The sequence below is a fragment of the Oncorhynchus nerka genome, linkage group LG8, assembly GCF_034236695.1.
Source record: "Oncorhynchus nerka isolate Pitt River linkage group LG8, Oner_Uvic_2.0, whole genome shotgun sequence".
NCBI lineage: Eukaryota > Metazoa > Chordata > Actinopteri > Salmoniformes > Salmonidae > Oncorhynchus > Oncorhynchus nerka.
The window spans coordinates 364,948-387,115 of record NC_088403.1 but is presented as its reverse complement, the minus strand read 5'-3'; the positions used below and the strand labels follow the sequence as shown (position 1 = coordinate 387,115).

Genomic DNA, 22,168 nt, shown 5'->3' with positions numbered 1-22,168 from the left:
GAGTCAGGGAAAATATTGTCTTCTAAACAGGCCAGAAGCAGGGAAAATAATGTCTTCTAAACAGGCCAGAGTCAGGGAAAATATTGTCCTCTAAACAGGCCAGAAGCAGGGAAAATAATGTCCTCTAAACAGGCCAGAGTCAGGGAAAATAATGTCCTCTAAACAGGCCAGAAGCAGGGAAAATATTGTCCTCTAAACAGGCCAGAAGCAGGGAAAAGATCGATGATTACACAACCTAGTGTCTCCTGATCAAAGATCTCTCAGGAGCCCCAGCAGACAGCTAGTTGTTCTAGACCCACATCAGAGGAGAGCCTTCACCCCCAGACTCACTAGCTAACGAGTAGAGACGTTACCAGTACTTTATCAGTCAACACAATACACAGAGAGAGAATTACAATTATAGCTGCAAGTCTCTTGGGGTATGTCTCTATAAGCTTGGCACATGAGGCCACTGGGATTTCTGCCCATTCTTCAAGGCAAAACTGCTCCAGCTCCTTCAAGTTGGATGGGTTCCGCTGGTGTACAGCAATCTTTAAGTCATACCACAGATTCTGAATTGGGATTGAGGACTGGGCTTTGACTAGGCCATTCCAAAACATTTAAATGTTTTCCCTTAAACCACCCAAGTGTTGCTTTAGCAGTATGCTTAGGGTCATTGTCATGCTGGAAGGTGAACCTCCGTCCCAGTCTCAAATCTCTGGAAGGCTCAAGAATTTCCCTGTATTTAGCGCCATCCATCAATCTTTCAATTCTGACCAGTTTCCCAGTCCCTGCAGATAAACATGATGGATGCTGTTCTTGGGGTGATGAGAGGTGTTGGGTTTGTGCCAGACATAGCGCTATCCTTGATGGCCAAAAAGCTCATGTTTTGTCTCATCTCACCAGAGTATCTTCTTCTATATGTTTGGGGAGTCTCCCACATTCCTTTTGTATGAGCAATGGCTCTTTCTGGCCACTCTTCCGTAAAGCCCAGCTCTGTGGAGTGTACGGCTTGAAGTGGTCCTACGGACAGATACTCCCATCTCCGCTGTAGAGCTTTGCAGCTCCTTCAGGGTTAGCTTTGGTCTCTTTGTTGCCTCTCTGATTAATGTCCTCCTTGCCTTGTCTGTGAGTTTTGGTGGGCGGCCCTCTCTTGGCAGGTTTGTTGTGGTGCCATATTCTTTCCATGTTTTTAATAATGGATTTAATGGTGGGTTGTTCAAAGTTTCTGATATTGTTTTATAATCCAACCCTGATCGGTACTTCTCCACAACTTTGCTCTTCATGGTGCTGTTTGCTTGGTGGTGCACCTTGCTTAGGGGTGTTGCAGACTCTGGGGCCTTTCAGAACAGGTGTATATATAATGAGATCATGTGACAGATCATGTGACAATTAGATTGCACACGGTGGACTTTATTTAATGAATGATGTGAGTTCTGAAGGTAATTGGTTGCACCAGATCTTATGTAGGGGTTGAAAATACAGAACACTTTTCTTTCAATTCACAAGTTATTTTTTTTATTTCACTTCACCAATTCGGACTATTCCATTATATGAAATCCAAATTAAAAATCTATTTAAATTACAGGTTGTACTGCAACAAAATAGGAAAAACTCCAAGGGGATGAATACTTTTGCAAGGCACTGTATGTTTCCCATGCCAATAAAGCCCTTTGAACAGACAGACAGACAGACAGACAGACAGACAGACAGACAGACAGACAGACAGACAGGGTAATAGATAGATAGGGGTTTTAGGAGACATAGCTCCAGGGAAACAAGTTGTACCTGTGGGAGATGAATGGAACGAGGAGCTGAAAGGCTCATAACACCAATTACCAGGCAGGTCACTGGAGAGGTGCTTTAACGAACCAATTACCAGGCAGGTCACTGGAGAGGTGCTTTAACGAACCAATTACCAGGCAGGTCACTGGAGAGGTGCTTTAACGACACCAATTACCAGGCAGGTCACTGGAGAGGTGCTTTAACGACACCAATTACCAGGCAGGTCACTGGAGAGGTGCTTTAATGAACTCGCTACTTATTAATAACTGCTGACCTCTTCCTGATGATGGCGATGACGACGACCGGAGCTATTGCTCATCAACAAAGCAGGGGCACTTTAATAGAACAACTCAGTTGATCTATAAAGAAAGGGTAACGAAGGTCAAAGTCAAACTACCAACACAGGTGACCTCTCCTGACCTTTATTAAAAGGTACAATATGAAGAAAATCGCTCCGCCGTTTCCTAGGTTACTCAAAAGTCCAATATTTCACCTAATTTCAGTTTTATGTGACAAGACAATCAATGTATAGAGTAGAGAATCCTTGTACCACGGGTATGACAATAACACAGGGGTCATAGACCTAGAGTGGTGGACTGGTATGACAATAACACAGGGGTCATAGACCTAGAGTGGTGGACTGGTATGACAGTAACACAGGGGTCATAGACCTAGAGTGGTGGACTGGTATGACAATAACACAGGGGTCATAGACCTAGAGAGGTGGACTGGTATGTCAATAACACAGGGGTCATAGACCTAGAGTGGTGGACTGGTATGACAATAACACAGGGGTCATAGACCTAGAGAGGTGGACTGGTATGTCAATAACACAGGGGTCATAGACCTAGAGTGGTGGACGGGTATGTCAATAACACAGGGGTCATAGACCTAGAGTGGTGGACTGGTACAACAATAACACAGGGGTCATAGACCTAGAGTGGTGGACTGGTACAATAACACAGGGGTCATAGACCTAGAGTGGTGGACTGGTACATCAATAACACAGGGGTCATAGACCTAGAGTGGTGGACTGGTATGTCAATAACACAGGGGTCATAGACCTAGAGTGGTGGACTGGTACGACAATAACACAGGGGTCATAGACCTAGAGAGGTGGACTGGTACAACAATAACACAGGGGTCATAGACCTAGAGAGGTGGACTGGTATGTCAATAACACAGGGGTCATAGACCTAGAGAGGTGGACTGGTATGTCAATAACACAGGGGTCATAGACCTAGAGAGGTGGACTGGTATGACAATAACACAGGGGTCATAGACCTAGAGTGGTGGACTGGTACAACAATAACACAGGGGTCATAGACCTAGAGAGGTGGACTGGTATGACAATAACACAGGGGTCATAGACCTAGAGTGGTGGACTGGTACGACAATAACACATGGGTCATAGACCTAGAGTGGTGGACTGGTATGTCAATAACACAGGGGTCATAGACCTAGAGTGGTGGACTGGTATGACAATAACACAGGGGTCATAGACCTAGAGTGGTGGACTGGTATGTCAATAACACAGGGGTCATAGACCTAGAGTGGTGGACTGGTACGACAATAACACAGGGGTCATAGACCTAGAGTGGTGGACTGGTACGACAATAACACAGGGGTCATAGACCTAGAGTGGTGGACTGGTATGGCATTAACACAGGGGTCATAGACCTAGAGTGGTGGACTGGTATGGCATTAACACAGGGGTCATAGACCTAGAGTGGTGGACTGGTATGTCAATAACACAGGGGTCATAGACCTAGAGTGGTGGACTGGTATGTCAATAACACAGGGGTCATAGACCTAGAGTGGTGGACTGGTACAACAATAACACAGGGGTCATAGACCTAGAGTGGTGGACTGGTACATCAATAACACAGGGGTCATAGACCTAGAGTGGTGGACTGGTACATCAATAACACAGGGGTCATAGACCTAGAGAGGTGGACTGGTATGTCAATAACACAGGGGTCATAGACCTAGAGTGGTGGACTGGTATGTCAATAACACAGGGGTCATAGACCTAGAGTGGTGGACTGGTACATCAATAACACAGGGGTCATAGACCTAGAGTGGTGGACTGGTACGACAATAACACAGGGGTCATAGACCTAGAGTGGTGGACTGGTATGTCAATAACACAGGGGTCATAGACCTAGAGTGGTGGACTGGTACAATAACACAGGGGTCATAGACCTAGAGTGGTGGACTTGTATGGCATTAACACAGGGGTCATAGACCTAGAGTGGTGGACTGGTATGTCATTAACACAGGGGTCATAGACCTAGAGTGGTGGACTGGTATGACAATAACACAGGGGTCATAGACCTAGAGTGGTGGACTGGTATGTCATTAACACAGGGGTCATAGACCTAGAGTGGTGGACTGGTATGTCATTAACACAGGGGTCATAGACCTAGAGTGGTGGACTGGTATGTCAATAACACAGGGGTCATAGACCTAGAGTGGTGGACTGGTATGTCAATAACACAGGGGTCATAGACCTAGAGTGGTGGACTGGTATGGCATTAACACAGGGGTCATAGACCTAGAGTGGTGGACTGGTATGTCATTAACACAGGGGTCATAGACCTAGAGTGGTGGACTGGTATGGCAATAACACAGGGGTCATAGACCTAGAGTGGTGGACTGGTATGACAATAACACAGGACAGAAGAAGAGAAGCCATTGACTTGTATTTTTTATTTCAAGTTTATTTAACTAGGCAAGTCAATTAAAAACTCATTATTATTTATAATGACTGCCTACCCAGGCCTCCTGCGGGCACTGGGATAAAGAATAATAATGTTGGACGAAACACACATCACGACAAGAGGGACACCACAACACTAGATAAAGAGAGACCTGAGACAACAACACAGCATGGCAACGACACATGACAACACAGCATGGCAGCAACACATAACACAGCATGGCAACGACACATGACAACACAGCATGGTAGCAACACAGCATGGCAACGACACATGACAACACAGCATGGTAGCAACACAGCATGGCAACAACACATGACAACACAGCATGGTAGCAACACATGACAACACAGCATGGTAGCAACACATGACAACACAGCATGGTAGCAACACATGACAACACAGCATGGCAGCAACACATGACAACACAGCATGGTAGCAACACAGCATGGCAACAACACATGACAACACAGCATGGCAACAACACATGACAACACAGCATGGCAACAACACATGACAACACAGCATGGCAACAACACATGACAACACAGCATGGTAGCAACACATGACAACACAGCATGGTAGCAACACATGACAACACAGCAAGGCAACAACACATGACAACACAGCATGGTAGCAACACATGACAACACAGCATGGCAACAACACATGACAACACAGCATGGCAACAACACATGACAACACAGCATGGTAGCAAAACATTACAACACAGCATGGTAGCAACACATGACAACACAGCATGGCAACAACACATGACAACACAGCATGGTAGCAACAACACATGACAACACAGCATGGTAGCAACACATGACAACACAGCATGGCAACAACACATGACAACACAGCATGGTAGCAACACATGACAACACAGCATGGTAGCAACACATGACAACACAGCATGGCAACAACACATGACAACACAGCATGGTAGCAACAACACATGACAACACAGCATGGCAACAACACATGACAACACAGCATGGTAGCAACACATGACAACACAGCATGGTAGCAACACATGACAACACAGCATGGCAACAACACATGACAACACAGCATGGTAGCAACACATGACAACACAGCATGGTAGCAACACATGACAACACAGCATGGCAACAACACATGACAACACAGCATGGCAACAACACATGACAACACAGCATGGTAGCAACACATGACAACACAGCATGGTAGCAACACATGACAACACAGCATGGTAGCATCACATGACAACACAGCATGGTAGCAACACATGACAACACAGCATGGTAGCATCACATGACAACACAGCATGGTAGCAGTACATGAAAACACAACATGGTAGCGGTACAACATGGCAGCACCACAACATGGTAGCACCACAACATGGCAGCACCACAACATGGCAGCACCACAACATGGCAGCACCACAACATGGTAGCGTTACAACATGGTAGCACCACAACATGGCAGCACCACAACATGGTAGCGTTACAACATGGTAGCACCACAACATGGCAGCAACACAACATGGTAGCACCACAACATGGCAGCACCACTACATGGCAGCACCACAACATGGTAGCACCACAACATGGCAGCACCACAACATGGCAGCACCACAACATGGTAGCAGTACAACATGGCAGCACCACAACATGGTAGCAGTACAACATGGCAGCACCACAACATGATAGCAGTACAACATGGCAGCACCACAACATGGTAGCACCACAACATGGCAGCACCACAACATGGCAGCACCACAACATGGTAGCAGTGCAACACGGCAGCACCACAACATGGTAGCAGTACAACATGGTAGCACCACAACATGGCAGCACCATGGCAGCACCACAACATGGCAGCACCACAACATGGTAGCACCACAACATGGCAGCACCACAACATGGTAGCACCACAACATGGCATCACCACAACATGGTAGCACCACAACATGGCAGCACCAGAACATGGCAGCATACAACATGGTAACACCACAACATGGTAGCACCACAACATGGCAGCAGTACAACATGGTAGCACCACAACATGGCAGCACCACAACATGGTAGCACCACAACATGGTAGCACCACAACATGGCAGCACCACAACATGGCAGCACCACAACATGGCAGCACCACAACATGGCATCACCACAACATGGTAGCACCACAACATGGCAGCACCACAACATGGCAGCACCACAACATGGCAGCACCACAACATGGTAGCACCACAACATGGTAGCACCACAACATGGTAGCAGTACAACATGGCAGCACCAGTACATGGCAGACATGGCAGCACCACAACATGGTAGCACCACAACATGGTAGCAGTACAACATGGCAGCACCACTACATGGCAGCACCACAACATGGTAGCAGTACAACATGGTAGCACCAGTACATGGCAGACATGGCAGCACCACAACATGGCAGCACCACAACATGGTAGCAGCACAAGCATCAAAGCAGCCCAGGACCTTGAAGGAACCCTTGAACACAGCGAAAGAGTAGCAGGACATTCTTAGTCACAATGTAATCTTGCAGTGTGTGTGTGGGTGGTACCATACACTGGAGAGGAACGGCTAAGAGAAGATCAAGTGTTTGGTCACGGTGCAGCGGACAGCATAGAGGTCAAGTGAATGAGGAAGCAGAGAGACAGGGTGTTGTGGACAGCATAGAGGTCAAGTGAATGAGGAAGCAGAGAGACAGGGTGTTGTGGACAGCATAGAGGTCAAGTGAATGAGGAAGCAGAGAGACAGGGTGTTGTGGACAGCATAGAGGTCAAGTGAATGAGGAAGCAGAGAGACAGGGTGTTGAGGACGACCATGTTTCAGAAGCGTAGTGAACTGAAGCAGGAAATAGCAGTGTACAGGTGTTTCTTCTCGTTAAAGACCATGTTTCAGAAGCGTAGTGAACTGAAGTGATGAAGGAAATAGCAGTGTACAGGTGTTTCTTCTCGTTAAAGACCATGTTTCAGAAGCGTAGTGATCTGAAGCAGGAAATAGCAGTGTTCAGGTGTTTCTTCTCGTTAAAGACCATGTTTCAGAAGCGTAGTGATCTGAAGCAGGAAATAGCAGTGTACAGGTGTTTCTTCTCGTTAAAGACCATGTTTCATTCCCAAAGCCTCGGCGACAGAGGGGACAGCAAGAATGTCCCGAGTATTGACTTTTCTCTTTAACACTTTGACTCAGAATTGACCCACAATGCTTCAACGCCCCATATTCTACATGATTTTACGGTATGCCTTTGTCTTGAATTACTTACGCTACGATCCAAATCAATTCAAAGTGTGTGAAAATATGTTGAAATGACATCTTAGCAGTTTGATTGACATTAGGAAGGGCTTTGGATGGAAGGGCTGGATGTTCGCATGAAAGATATCAACGAGACCTCTGGTCCACTCCACTATAAAAACAGAGAACACCCTCCTACCAACCAGGGAACACCCTCCTACCAACCAGGGAACACCGTCCTACCAACCAGGGAACACCCTCCTACCAACCAGGAACACCCTCCTACCAACCAGGGAACACCCTCCTACCAACCAGGGAACACCCTCCTACCAACCAGGGAACACCGTCCTACCAACCAGGGAACACCCTCCTACCAACCAGGAAACACCCTCCTACCAACCAGGGAACACCCTCCTACCAACCAGGGAACACCCTCCTACCAACCAGGAAACACCCTCCTACCAACCAGGGAACACCCTCCTACCAACCAGAGAACACCCTCCTACCAACCAGGGAACACCCTCCTACCAACCAGGGAACACCCTCCTACCAACCAGGGAACACCCTCCTCAGGGAACACCCTCCTACCAACAAGGGAACACCCTCCTACCAACCAGGGAGTGTTCCTCCTACCAACCAGGGAACACCCTCCTACCAACCAGGGAACACCCTCCTACCAACCAGGGAACACCCTCCTACCAACCAGGGAACACCCTTCTACCAACCAGGGAACAACATCCTACCAACCAGGGAACACCCTCCTACCAACCAGAGAACACCCTCCTACCAACCAGGGAACACCCTCCTACCAACCAGGGAACACCCTCCTACCAACCAGGGAACAACATCCTACCAACCAGGGAACACCCTCCTACCAACCAGAGAACACCCTCCTACCAACCGGGGAACACCCTCCTACCAACCAGGGAACACCCTCCTACCAACCAGGGAACACCCTCCTACCAACCAGGGAACACAGTCCTACCAACCAGGAAGCACCTATAGCTATGACAGAGAACGGGCCTTTGGATTAGACTACTACTATTCATCACCTATAGCTATGTGCTCATTGAGCATGAGTTCCCCAGCCCTAGTTACATACAGCAGACTACCCTTTAGTAATGAGTTCCCCAGCCCTAGTTACATACAGCAGACTACCCTTTAGTAATGAGTTCCCCAGCCCTAGTTACATACAGCAGACAGCCCTTTAGTAATGAGTTCCCCAGCCCTAGTTACATACAGCAGACAGCCCTTTAGTAATGAGTTCCCCAGCCCTAGTTACATACAGCAGACTACCCTTTAGTAATGAGTTCCCCAGCCCTAGTTACATACAGCAGACAACCCTTTAGTAATGAGTTCCCCAGCCCTAGTTACATACAGCAGACTACCCTAATGAGTTCCCCAGCCCTAGTTACATACAGCAGACAACCCTTTAGTAATGAGTTCCCCAGCCCTAGTTACATACAGCAGACTACCCTTTAGTAATGAGTTCCCAGCCCTAGTTACATACAGCAGACTACCCTTTAGTAATGAGTTCCCAGCCCTAGTTACATACAGCAGACTACCCTTTAGTAATGAGTTCCCCAGCCCTAGGTACATACAGCAGACAGCCCTTTAGTAATGAGTTCCCCAGCCCTAGTTACATACAACAGACTACCCTTTAGTAATGAGTTCCCCAGCCCTAGTTACATACAGCAGACTACCCTTTAGTAATGAGTTCCCCAGCCCTAGTTACATACAGCAGACAGCCCTTTAGTAATGAGTTCCCCAGCCCTAGTTACATACAGCAGACAACCCTTTAGTAATGAGTTCCCCAGCCCTAGGTACATACAGCAGACAGCCCTTTAGTAATGAGTTCCCCAGCCCTAGTTACATACAGCAGACAGCCCTTTAGTAATGAGTTCCCCAGCCCTAGTTACATACAGCAGACAACCCTTTAGTAATGAGTTCCCCAGCCCTAGGTACATACAGCAGACTACCCTTTAGTAATGAGTTCCCCAGCCCTAGTTACATACAGCAGACAACCCTTTAGTAATGAGTTCCCCAGCCCTAGTTACATACAGCAGACAACCCTTTAGTAATGAGTTCCCCAGCCCTAGTTACATACAGCAGACAACCCTTTAGTAATGAGTTCCCCAGCCCTAGTTACATACAGCAGACTACCCTTTAGTAATGAGTTCCCCAGCCCTAGTTACATACAGCAGACAGCCCTTTAGTAATGAGTTCCCCAGCCCTAGTTACATACAGCAGACAGCCCTTTAGTAATGAGTTCCCCAGCCCTAGTTACATACAGCAGACTACCCTTTAGTAATGAGTTCCCCAGCCCTAGTTACATACAGCAGACTACCCTTTAGTAATGAGTTCCCCAGCCCTAGTTACATACAGCAGACTACCCTTTAGTAATGAGTTCCCCAGCCCTAGTTACATACAGCAGACAGCCCTTTAGTAATGAGTTCCCCAGCCCTAGTTACATACAGCAGACTACCCTTTAGTAATGAGTTCCCCAGCCCTAGTTACATACAGCAGACAACCCTTTAGTAATGAGTTCCCCAGCCCTAGTTACATACAGCAGACTACCCTTTAGTAATGAGTTCCCCAGCCCTAGTTACATACAGCAGACAACCCTTTAGTAATGAGTTCCCCAGCCCTAGTTACATACAGCAGACTACCCTTTAGTAATGAGTTCCCCAGCCCTAGTTACATACAGCAGACAACCCTTTAGTAATGAGTTCCCCAGCCCTAGGTACATACAGCAGACTACCCTTTAGTAATGAGTTCCCCAGCCCTAGTTACATACAGCAGACAGCCCTTTAGTAATGAGTTCCCCAGCCCTAGTTACATACAGCAGACTACCCTTTAGTAATGAGTTCCCCAGCCCTAGTTACATACAGCAGACTACCCTTTAGTAATGAGTTCCCCAGCCCTAGTTACATACAGCAGACAGCCCTTTAGTAATGAGTTCCCCAGCCCTAGTTACATACAGCAGACAACCCTTTAGTAATGAGTTCCCCAGCCCTAGTTACATACAGCAGACTACCCTTTAGTAATGAGTTCCCCAGCCCTAGTTACATACAGCAGACAGCCCTTTAGTAATGAGTTCCCCAGCCCTTACATACAGCAGACAACCCTTTAGTAATGAGTTCCCCAGCCCTAGTTACATACAGCAGACAACCCTTTAGTAATGAGTTCCCCAGCCCTAGTTACATACAGCAGACAACCCTTTAGTAATGAGTTCCCCAGCCCTAGTTACATACAGCAGACAACCCTTTAGTAATGAGTTCCCCAGCCCTAGTTACATACAGCAGACAACCCTTTAGTAATGAGTTCCCAGCCCTAGTTACATACAGCAGACAACCCTTTAGTAATGAGTTCCCCAGCCCTAGTTACATACAGCAGACTACCCTTTAGTAATGAGTTCCCCAGCCCTAGTTACATACAGCAGACACCCTTTAGTAATGAGTTCCCCAGCCCTAGTTACATACAGCAGACTACCCTTTAGTAATGAGTTCCCCAGCCCTAGTTACATACAGCAGACAGCCCTTTAGTAATGAGTTCCCCAGCCCTAGTTACATACAGCAGACAACCCTTTAGTAATGAGTTCCCCAGCCCTAGGTACATACAGCAGACTACCCTTTAGTAATGAGTTCCCCAGCCCTAGTTACATACAGCAGACAACCCTTTAGTAATGAGTTCCCCAGCCCTAGTTACATACAGCAGACAGCCCTTTAGTAATGAGTTCCCCAGCCCTAGTTACATACAGCAGACAACCCTTTAGTAATGAGTTCCCCAGCCCTAGTTACATACAGCAGACAACCCTTTAGTAATGAGTTCCCCAGCCCTAGTTACATACAGCAGACTACCCTTTAGTAATGAGTTCCCCAGCCCTAGTTACATACAGCAGACTACCCTTTAGTAATGAGTTCCCCAGCCCTAGTTACATACAGCAGACAGCCCTTTAGTAATGAGTTCCCCAGCCCTAGTTACATACAGCAGACAACCCTTTAGTAATGAGTTCCCCAGCCCTAGGTACATACAGCAGACTACCCTTTAGTAATGAGTTCCCCAGCCCTAGTTACATACAGCAGACAACCCTTTAGTAATGAGTTCCCCAGCCCTAGTTACATACAGCAGACAACCCTTTAGTAATGAGTTCCCCAGCCCTAGTTACATACAGCAGACAACCCTTTAGTAATGAGTTCCCCAGCCCTAGTTACATACAGCAGACAACCCTTTAGTAATGAGTTCCCCAGCCCTAGTTACATACAGCAGACAGCCCTTTAGTAATGAGTTCCCCAGCCCTAGTTACATACAGCAGACAACCCTTTAGTAATGAGTTCCCCAGCCCTAGTTACATACAGCAGACAACCCTTTAGTAATGAGTTCCCCAGCCCTAGTTACATACAGCAGACAACCCTTTAGTAATGAGTTCCCCAGCCCTAGTTACATACAGCAGACTACCCTTTAGTAATGAGTTCCCCAGCCCTAGTTACATACAGCAGACTACCCTTTAGTAATGAGTTCCCCAGCCCTAGTTACATACAGCAGACAACCCTTTAGTAATGAGTTCCCCAGCCCTAGTTACATACAGCAGACTACCCTTTAGTAATGAGTTCCCCAGCCCTAGTTACATACAGCAGACAACCCTTTAGTAATGAGTTCCCCAGCCCTAGTTACATACAGCAGACAGCCCTTTAGTAATGAGTTCCCCAGCCCTAGTTACATACAGCAGACTACCCTTTAGTAATGAGTTCCCCAGCCCTAGTTACATACAGCAGACAACCCTTTAGTAATGAGTTCCCCAGCCCTAGTTACATACAGCAGACAGCCCTTTAGTAATGAGTTCCCCAGCCCTAGTTACATACAGCAGACTACCCTTTAGTAATGAGTTCCCCAGCCCTAGTTACATACAGCAGACAACCCTTTAGTAATGAGTTCCCCAGCCCTAGTTACATACAGCAGACTACCCTTTAGTAATGAGTTCCCCAGCCCTAGTTACATACAGCAGACTACCCTTTAGTAATGAGTTCCCCAGCCCTAGTTACATACAGCAGACAACCCTTTAGTAATGAGTTCCCCAGCCCTAGTTACATACAGCAGACTACCCTTTAGTAATGAGTTCCCCAGCCCTAGTTACATACAGCAGACAGCCCTTTAGTAATGAGTTCCCCAGCCCTAGTTACATACAGCAGACTACCCTTTAGTAATGAGTTCCCCAGCCCTAGTTACATACAGCAGACAACCCTTTAGTAATGAGTTCCCCAGCCCTAGGTACATACAGCAGACTACCCTTTAGTAATGAGTTCCCCAGCCCTAGTTACATACAGCAGACAGCCCTTTAGTAATGAGTTCCCCAGCCCTAGTTACATACAGCAGACAGCCCTTTAGTAATGAGTTCCCCAGCCCTAGTTACATACAGCAGACAACCCTTTAGTAATGAGTTCCCCAGCCCTAGGTACATACAGCAGACAGCCCTTTAGTAATGAGTTCCCCAGCCCTAGTTACATACAGCAGACAACCCTTTAGTAATGAGTTCCCCAGCCCTAGTTACATACAGCAGACAGCCCTTTAGTAATGAGTTCCCCAGCCCTAGTTACATACAGCAGACTACCCTTTAGTAATGAGTTCCCCAGCCCTAGTTACATACAGCAGACAGCCCTTTAGTAATGAGTTCCCCAGCCCTAGTTACATACAGCAGACAACCCTTTAGTAATGAGTTCCCCAGCCCTAGTTACATACAGCAGACTACCCTTTAGTAATGAGTTCCCCAGCCCTAGTTACATACAGCAGACAGCCCTTTAGTAATGAGTTCCCCAGCCCTAGTTACATACAGCAGACAGCCCTTTAGTAATGAGTTCCCCAGCCCTAGTTACATACAGCAGACAGCCCTTTAGTAATGAGTTCCCCAGCCCTAGTTACATACAGCAGACAACCCTTTAGTAATGAGTTCCCCAGCCCTAGGTACATACAGCAGACAGCCCTTTAGTAATGAGTTCCCCAGCCCTAGTTACATACAGCAGACAACCCTTTAGTAATGAGTTCCCCAGCCCTAGTTACATACAGCAGACAACCCTTTAGTAATGAGTTCCCCAGCCCTAGTTACATACAGCAGACAGCCCTTTAGTAATGAGTTCCCCAGCCCTAGTTACATACAGCAGACAACCCTTTAGTAATGAGTTCCCCAGCCCTAGTTACATACAGCAGACAACCCTTTAGTAATGAGTTCCCCAGCCCTAGTTACATACAGCAGACTACCCTTTAGTAATGAGTTCCCCAGCCCTAGTTACATACAGCAGACAACCCTTTAGTAATGAGTTCCCCAGCCCTAGTTACATACAGCAGACTACCCTTTAGTAATGAGTTCCCCAGCCCTAGTTACATACAGCAGACTACCCTTTAGTAATGAGTTCCCCAGCCCTAGTTACATACAGCAGACAACCCTTTAGTAATGAGTTCCCCAGCCCTAGTTACATACAGCAGACTACCCTTTAGTAATGAGTTCCCCAGCCCTAGTTACATACAGCAGACAGCCCTTTAGTAATGAGTTCCCCAGCCCTAGTTACATACAGCAGACTACCCTTTAGTAATGAGTTCCCCAGCCCTAGTTACATACAGCAGACAACCCTTTAGTAATGAGTTCCCCAGCCCTAGGTACATACAGCAGACTACCCTTTAGTAATGAGTTCCCCAGCCCTAGTTACATACAGCAGACAGCCCTTTAGTAATGAGTTCCCCAGCCCTAGTTACATACAGCAGACAGCCCTTTAGTAATGAGTTCCCCAGCCCTAGTTACATACAGCAGACAACCCTTTAGTAATGAGTTCCCCAGCCCTAGGTACATACAGCAGACAGCCCTTTAGTAATGAGTTCCCCAGCCCTAGTTACATACAGCAGACAACCCTTTAGTAATGAGTTCCCCAGCCCTAGTTACATACAGCAGACAGCCCTTTAGTAATGAGTTCCCCAGCCCTAGGTACATACAGCAGACTACCCTTTAGTAATGAGTTCCCCAGCCCTAGTTACATACAGCAGACAGCCCTTTAGTAATGAGTTCCCCAGCCCTAGTTACATACAGCAGACAACCCTTTAGTAATGAGTTCCCAGCCCTAGTTACATACAGCAGACTACCCTTTAGTAATGAGTTCCCCAGCCCTAGGTACATACAGCAGACAGCCCTTTAGTAATGAGTTCCCCAGCCCTAGTTACATACAGCAGACAGCCCTTTAGTAATGAGTTCCCCAGCCCTAGTTACATACAGCAGACAGCCCTTTAGTAATGAGTTCCCCAGCCCTAGTTACATACAGCAGACAACCCTTTAGTAATGAGTTCCCCAGCCCTAGGTACATACAGCAGACAGCCCTTTAGTAATGAGTTCCCCAGCCCTAGTTACATACAGCAGACAACCCTTTAGTAATGAGTTCCCCAGCCCTAGTTACATACAGCAGACAACCCTTTAGTAATGAGTTCCCCAGCCCTAGTTACATACAGCAGACAGCCCTTTAGTAATGAGTTCCCCAGCCCTAGTTACATACAGCAGACAACCCTTTAGTAATGAGTTCCCCAGCCCTAGTTACATACAGCAGACAACCCTTTAGTAATGAGTTCCCCAGCCCTAGTTACATACAGCAGACAACCCTTTAGTAATGAGTTCCCCAGCCCTAGTTACATACAGCAGACAGCCCTTTAGTAATGAGTTCCCCAGCCCTAGTTACATACAGCAGACAGCCCTTTAGTAATGAGTTCCCCAGCCCTAGTTACATACAGCAGACAACCCTTTAGTAATGAGTTCCCCAGCCCTAGGTACATACAGCAGACAGCCCTTTAGTAATGAGTTCCCCAGCCCTAGTTACATACAGCAGACAACCCTTTAGTAATGAGTTCCCCAGCCCTAGTTACATACAGCAGACAGCCCTTTAGTAATGAGTTCCCCAGCCCTAGGTACATACAGCAGACTACCCTTTAGTAATGAGTTCCCCAGCCCTAGTTACATACAGCAGACAGCCCTTTAGTAATGAGTTCCCCAGCCCTAGTTACATACAGCAGACAACCCTTTAGTAATGAGTTCCCCAGCCCTAGTTACATACAGCAGACTACCCTTTAGTAATGAGTTCCCCAGCCCTAGTTACATACAGCAGACAGCCCTTTAGTAATGAGTTCCCCAGCCCTAGTTACATACAGCAGACAGCCCTTTAGTAATGAGTTCCCCAGCCCTAGTTACATACAGCAGACAGCCCTTTAGTAATGAGTTCCCCAGCCCTAGTTACATACAGCAGACAACCCTTTAGTAATGAGTTCCCCAGCCCTAGGTACATACAGCAGACAGCCCTTTAGTAATGAGTTCCCCAGCCCTAGTTACATACAGCAGACAACCCTTTAGTAATGAGTTCCCCAGCCCTAGTTACATACAGCAGACAACCCTTTAGTAATGAGTTCCCCAGCCCTAGTTACATACAGCAGACAGCCCTTTAGTAATGAGTTCCCCAGCCCTAGTTACATACAGCAGACAACCCTTTAGTAATGAGTTCCCCAGCCCTAGTTACATACAGCAGACAACCCTTTAGTAATGAGTTCCCCAGCCCTAGTTACATACAGCAGACAACCCTTTAGTAATGAGTTCCCCAGCCCTAGTTACATACAGCAGACAGCCCTTTAGTAATGAGTTCCCCAGCCCTAGTTACATACAGCAGACAGCCCTTTAGTAATGAGTTCCCCAGCCCTAGTTACATACAGCAGACAACCCTTTAGTAATGAGTTCCCCAGCCCTAGTTACATACAGCAGACAACCCTTTAGTAATGAGTTCCCCAGCCCTAGTTACATACAGCAGACTACCCTTTAGTAATGAGTTCCCCAGCCCTAGTTACATACAGCAGACAGCCCTTTAGTAATGAGTTCCCCAGCCCTAGTTACATACAGCAGACTACCCTTTAGTAATGAGTTCCCCAGCCCTAGTTACATACAGCAGACAACCCTTTAGTAATGAGTTCCCCAGCCCTAGTTACATACAGCAGACTACCCTTTAGTAATGAGTTCCCCAGCCCTAGTTACATACAGCAGACAACCCTTTAGTAATGAGTTCCCCAGCCCTAGTTACATACAGCAGACAACCCTTTAGTAATGAGTTCCCCAGCCCTAGTTACATACAGCAGACAACCCTTTAGTAATGAGTTCCCCAGCCCTAGTTACATACAGCAGACAACCCTTTAGTAATGAGTTCCCCAGCCCTAGTTACATACAGCAGACAGCCCTTTAGTAATGAGTTCCCCAGCCCTAGTTACATACAGCAGACTACCCTTTAGTAATGAGTTCCCCAGCCCTAGGTACATACAGCAGACAACCCTTTAGTAATGAGTTCCCCAGCCCTAGTTACATACAGCAGACAGCCCTTTAGTAATGAGTTCCCCAGCCCTAGTTACATACAGCAGACTACCCTTTAGTAATGAGTTCCCCAGCCCTAGTTACATACAGCAGACAGCCCTTTAGTAATGAGTTCCCCAGCCCTAGTTACATACAGCAGACAACCCTTTAGTAATGAGTTCCCCAGCCCTAGTTACATACAGCAGACAGCCCTTTAGTAATGAGTTCCCCAGCCCTAGTTACATACAGCAGACAACCCTTTAGTAATGAGTTCCCCAGCCCTAGTTACATACAGCAGACAACCCTTTAGTAATGAGTTCCCCAGCCCTAGTTACATACAGCAGACAACCCTTTAGTAATGAGTTCCCCAGCCCTAGTTACATACAGCAGACAGCCCTTTAGTAATGAGTTCCCCAGCCCTAGTTACATACAGCAGACAACCCTTTAGTAATGAGTTCCCCAGCCCTAGTTACATACAGCAGACAACCCTTTAGTAATGAGTTCCCCAGCCCTAGTTACATACAGCAGACAACCCTTTAGTAATGAGTTCCCCAGCCCTAGTTACATACAGCAGACAACCCTTTAGTAATGAGTTCCCCAGCCCTAGTTACATACAGCAGACTACCCTTTAGTAATGAGTTCCCCAGCCCTAGTTACATACAGCAGACAACCCTTTAGTAATGAGTTCCCCAGCCCTAGGTACATACAGCAGACAACCCTTTAGTAATGAGTTCCCCAGCCCTAGGTACATACAGCAGACAACCCTTTAGTAATGAGTTCCCCAGCCCTAGTTACATACAGCAGACTACCCTTTAGTAATGAGTTCCCCAGCCCTAGTTACATACAGCAGACAGCCCTTTAGTAATGAGTTCCCCAGCCCTAGTTACATACAGCAGACTACCCTTTAGTAATGAGTTCCCCAGCCCTAGTTACATACAGCAGACAACCCTTTAGTAATGAGTTCCCCAGCCCTAGTTACATACAGCAGACTACCCTTTAGTAATGAGTTCCCCAGCCCTAGTTACATACAGCAGACAGCCCTTTAGTAATGAGTTCCCCAGCCCTAGTTACATACAGCAGACAGCCCTTTAGTAATGAGTTCCCCAGCCCTAGTTACATACAGCAGACAACCCTTTAGTAATGAGTTCCCCAGCCCTAGTTACATACAGCAGACAACCCTTTAGTAATGAGTTCCCCAGCCCTAGTTACATACAGCAGACAGCCCTTTAGTAATGAGTTCCCCAGCCCTAGTTACATACAGCAGACAACCCTTTAGTAATGAGTTCCCCAGCCCTAGTTACATACAGCAGACAACCCTTTAGTAATGAGTTCCCCAGCCCTAGTTACATACAGCAGACTACCCTTTAGTAATGAGTTCCCCAGCCCTAGTTACATACAGCAGACAACCCTTTAGTAATGAGTTCCCCAGCCCTAGTTACATACAGCAGACAACCCTTTAGTAATGAGTTCCCCAGCCCTAGTTACATACAGCAGACAGCCCTTTAGTAATGAGTTCCCCAGCCCTAGTTACATACAGCAGACAACCCTTTAGTAATGAGTTCCCCAGCCCTAGTTACATACAGCAGACAACCCTTTAGTAATGAGTTCCCCAGCCCTAGTTACATACAGCAGACAGCCCTTTAGTAATGAGTTCCCCAGCCCTAGTTACATACAGCAGACAACCCTTTAGTAATGAGTTCCCCAGCCCTAGTTACATACAGCAGACAACCCTTTAGTAATGAGTTCCCCAGCCCTAGGTACATACAGCAGACAGCCCTTTAGTAATGAGTTCCCCAGCCCTAGTTACATACAGCAGACTACCCTTTAGTAATGAGTTCCCCAGCCCTAGTTACATACAGCAGACAGCCCTTTAGTAATGAGTTCCCCAGCCCTAGTTACATACAGCAGACTACCCTTTAGTAATGAGTTCCCCAGCCCTAGGTACATACAGCAGACAACCCTTTAGTAATGAGTTCCCCAGCCCTAGTTACATACAGCAGACTACCCTTTAGTAATGAGTTCCCCAGCCCTAGTTACATACAGCAGACAGCCCTTTAGTAATGAGTTCCCCAGCCCTAGTTACATACAGCAGACTACCCTTTAGTAATGAGTTCCCCAGCCCTAGTTACATACAGCAGACAACCCTTTAGTAATGAGTTCCCCAGCCCTAGTTACATACAGCAGACTACCCTTTAGTAATGAGTTCCCCAGCCCTAGTTACATACAGCAGACAGCCCTTTAGTAATGAGTTCCCCAGCCCTAGTTACATACAGCAGACAGCCCTTTAGTAATGAGTTCCCCAGCCCTAGTTACATACAGCAGACAACCCTTTAGTAATGAGTTCCCCAGCCCTAGTTACATACAGCAGACAACCCTTTAGTAATGAGTTCCCCAGCCCTAGTTACATACAGCAGACAGCCCTTTAGTAATGAGTTCCCCAGCCCTAGTTACATACAGCAGACAACCCTTTAGTAATGAGTTCCCCAGCCCTAGTTACATACAGCAGACAACCCTTTAGTAATGAGTTCCCCAGCCCTAGTTACATACAGCAGACTACCCTTTAGTAATGAGTTCCCCAGCCCTAGTTACATACAGCAGACAACCCTTTAGTAATGAGTTCCCCAGCCCTAGTTACATACAGCAGACAACCCTTTAGTAATGAGTTCCCCAGCCCTAGTTACATACAGCAGACAGCCCTTTAGTAATGAGTTCCCCAGCCCTAGTTACATACAGCAGACAACCCTTTAGTAATGAGTTCCCCAGCCCTAGTTACATACAGCAGACAACCCTTTAGTAATGAGTTCCCCAGCCCTAGTTACATACAGCAGACAGCCCTTTAGTAATGAGTTCCCCAGCCCTAGTTACATACAGCAGACAACCCTTTAGTAATGAGTTCCCCAGCCCTAGTTACATACAGCAGACAACCCTTTAGTAATGAGTTCCCCAGCCCTAGGTACATACAGCAGACAGCCCTTTAGTAATGAGTTCCCCAGCCCTAGTTACATACAGCAGACTACCCTTTAGTAATGAGTTCCCCAGCCCTAGTTACATACAGCAGACAGCCCTTTAGTAATGAGTTCCCCAGCCCTAGTTACATACAGCAGACTACCCTTTAGTAATGAGTTCCCCAGCCCTAGTTACATACAGCAGACAGCCCTTTAGTAATGAGTTCCCCAGCCCTAGTTACATACAGCAGACTACCCTTTAGTAATGAGTTCCCCAGCCCTAGTTACATACAGCAGACAACCCTTCAGTAATGAGTTCCCCAGCCCTAGTTACATACAGCAGACTACCCTTTAGTAATGAGTTCCCCAGCCCTAGTTACATACAGCAGACAGCCCTTTAGTAATGAGTTCCCCAGCCCTAGTTACATACAGCAGACAGCCCTTTAGTAATGAGTTCCCCAGCCCTAGTTACATACAGCAGACAACCCTTTAGTAATGAGTTCCCCAGCCCTAGTTACATACAGCAGACAACCCTTTAGTAATGAGTTCCCCAGCCCTAGTTACATACAGCAGACTACCCTTTAGTAATGAGTTCCCCAGCCCTAGTTACATACAGCAGACAGCCCTTTAGTAATGAGTTCCCCAGCCCTAGTTACATACAGCAGACAACCCTTTAGTAATGAGTTCCCCAGCCCTAGTTACATACAGCAGACAGCCCTTTAGTAATGAGTTCCCCAGCCCTAGTTACATACAGCAGACAGCCCTTTAGTAATGAGTTCCCCAGCCCTAGTTACATACAGCAGACAACCCTTTAGTAATGAGTTCCCCAGCCCTAGTTACATACAGCAGACAGCCCTTTAGTAATGAGTTCCCCAGCCCTAGGTACATACAGCAGACTACCCTTTAGTAATGAGTTCCCCAGCCCTAGTTACATACAGCAGACAGCCCTTTAGTAATGAGTTCCCCAGCCCTAGTTACATACAGCAGACAACCCTTTAGTAATGAGTTCCCCAGCCCTAGTTACATACAGCAGACAGCCCTTTAGTAATGAGTTCCCCAGCCCTAGTTACATACAGCAGACTACCCTTTAGTAATGAGTTCCCCAGCCCTAGTTACATACAGCAGACAGCCCTTTAGTAATGAGTTCCCCAGCCCTAGTTACATACAGCAGACAACCCTTTAGTAATGAGTTCCCCAGCCCTAGTTACATACAGCAGACAACCCTTTAGTAATGAGTTCCCCAGCCCTAGTTACATACAGCAGACAACCCTTTAGTAATGAGTTCCCCAGCCCTAGTTACATACAGCAGACAACCCTTTAGTAATGAGTTCCCCAGCCCTAGTTACATACAGCAGACAACCCTTTAGTAATGAGTTCCCCAGCCCTAGTTACATACAGCAGACTACCCTTTAGTAATGAGTTCCCCAGCCCTAGTTACATACAGCAGACAACCCTTTAGTAATGAGTTCCCCAGCCCTAGTTACATACAGCAGACAACCCTTTAGTAATGAGTTCCCCAGCCCTAGTTACATACAGCAGACAACCCTTTAGTAATGAGTTCCCCAGCCCTAGTTACATACAGCAGACTACCCTTTAGTAATGAGTTCCCCAGCCCTAGTTACATACAGCAGACAACCCTTTAGTAATGAGTTCCCCAGCCCTAGTTACATACAGCAGACAACCCTTTAGTAATGAGTTCCCCAGCCCTAGTTACATACAGCAGACAGCCCTTTAGTAATGAGTTCCCCAGCCCTAGTTACATACAGCAGACAACCCTTTAGTAATGAGTTCCCCAGCCCTAGTTACATACAGCAGACAACCCTTTAGTAATGAGTTCCCCAGCCCTAGTTACATACAGCAGACAACCCTTTAGTAATGAGTTCCCCAGCCCTAGTTACATACAGCAGACAGCCCTTTAGTAATGAGTTCCCCAGCCCTAGTTACATACAGCAGACAGCCCTTTAGTAATGAGTTCCCCAGCCCTAGTTACATACAGCAGACAACCCTTTAGTAATGAGTTCCCCAGCCCTAGGTACATACAGCAGACAGCCCTTTAGTAATGAGTTCCCCAGCCCTAGTTACATACAGCAGACAACCCTTTAGTAATGAGTTCCCCAGCCCTAGTTACATACAGCAGAC

General features: G+C 46.9%; 2 protein-coding genes across 2 annotated transcripts in view; one reads left to right on the top strand and one right to left on the bottom strand.

The window, feature by feature from the left end:
* The window catches only part of LOC135573006 (epidermal growth factor receptor kinase substrate 8-like), a 135,595-nt gene that overhangs the window by 102,171 nt on the left and 11,256 nt on the right, over positions 1-22,168 (bottom strand). The window lies entirely within an intron of this gene.
* LOC135573005 (uncharacterized) lies at positions 7,870-8,766 on the top strand. The gene has a single exon (XM_065022060.1). The coding sequence runs from the start codon at positions 7,870-7,872 to the stop codon at positions 8,764-8,766; it is 897 nt and encodes a 298-aa protein (XP_064878132.1).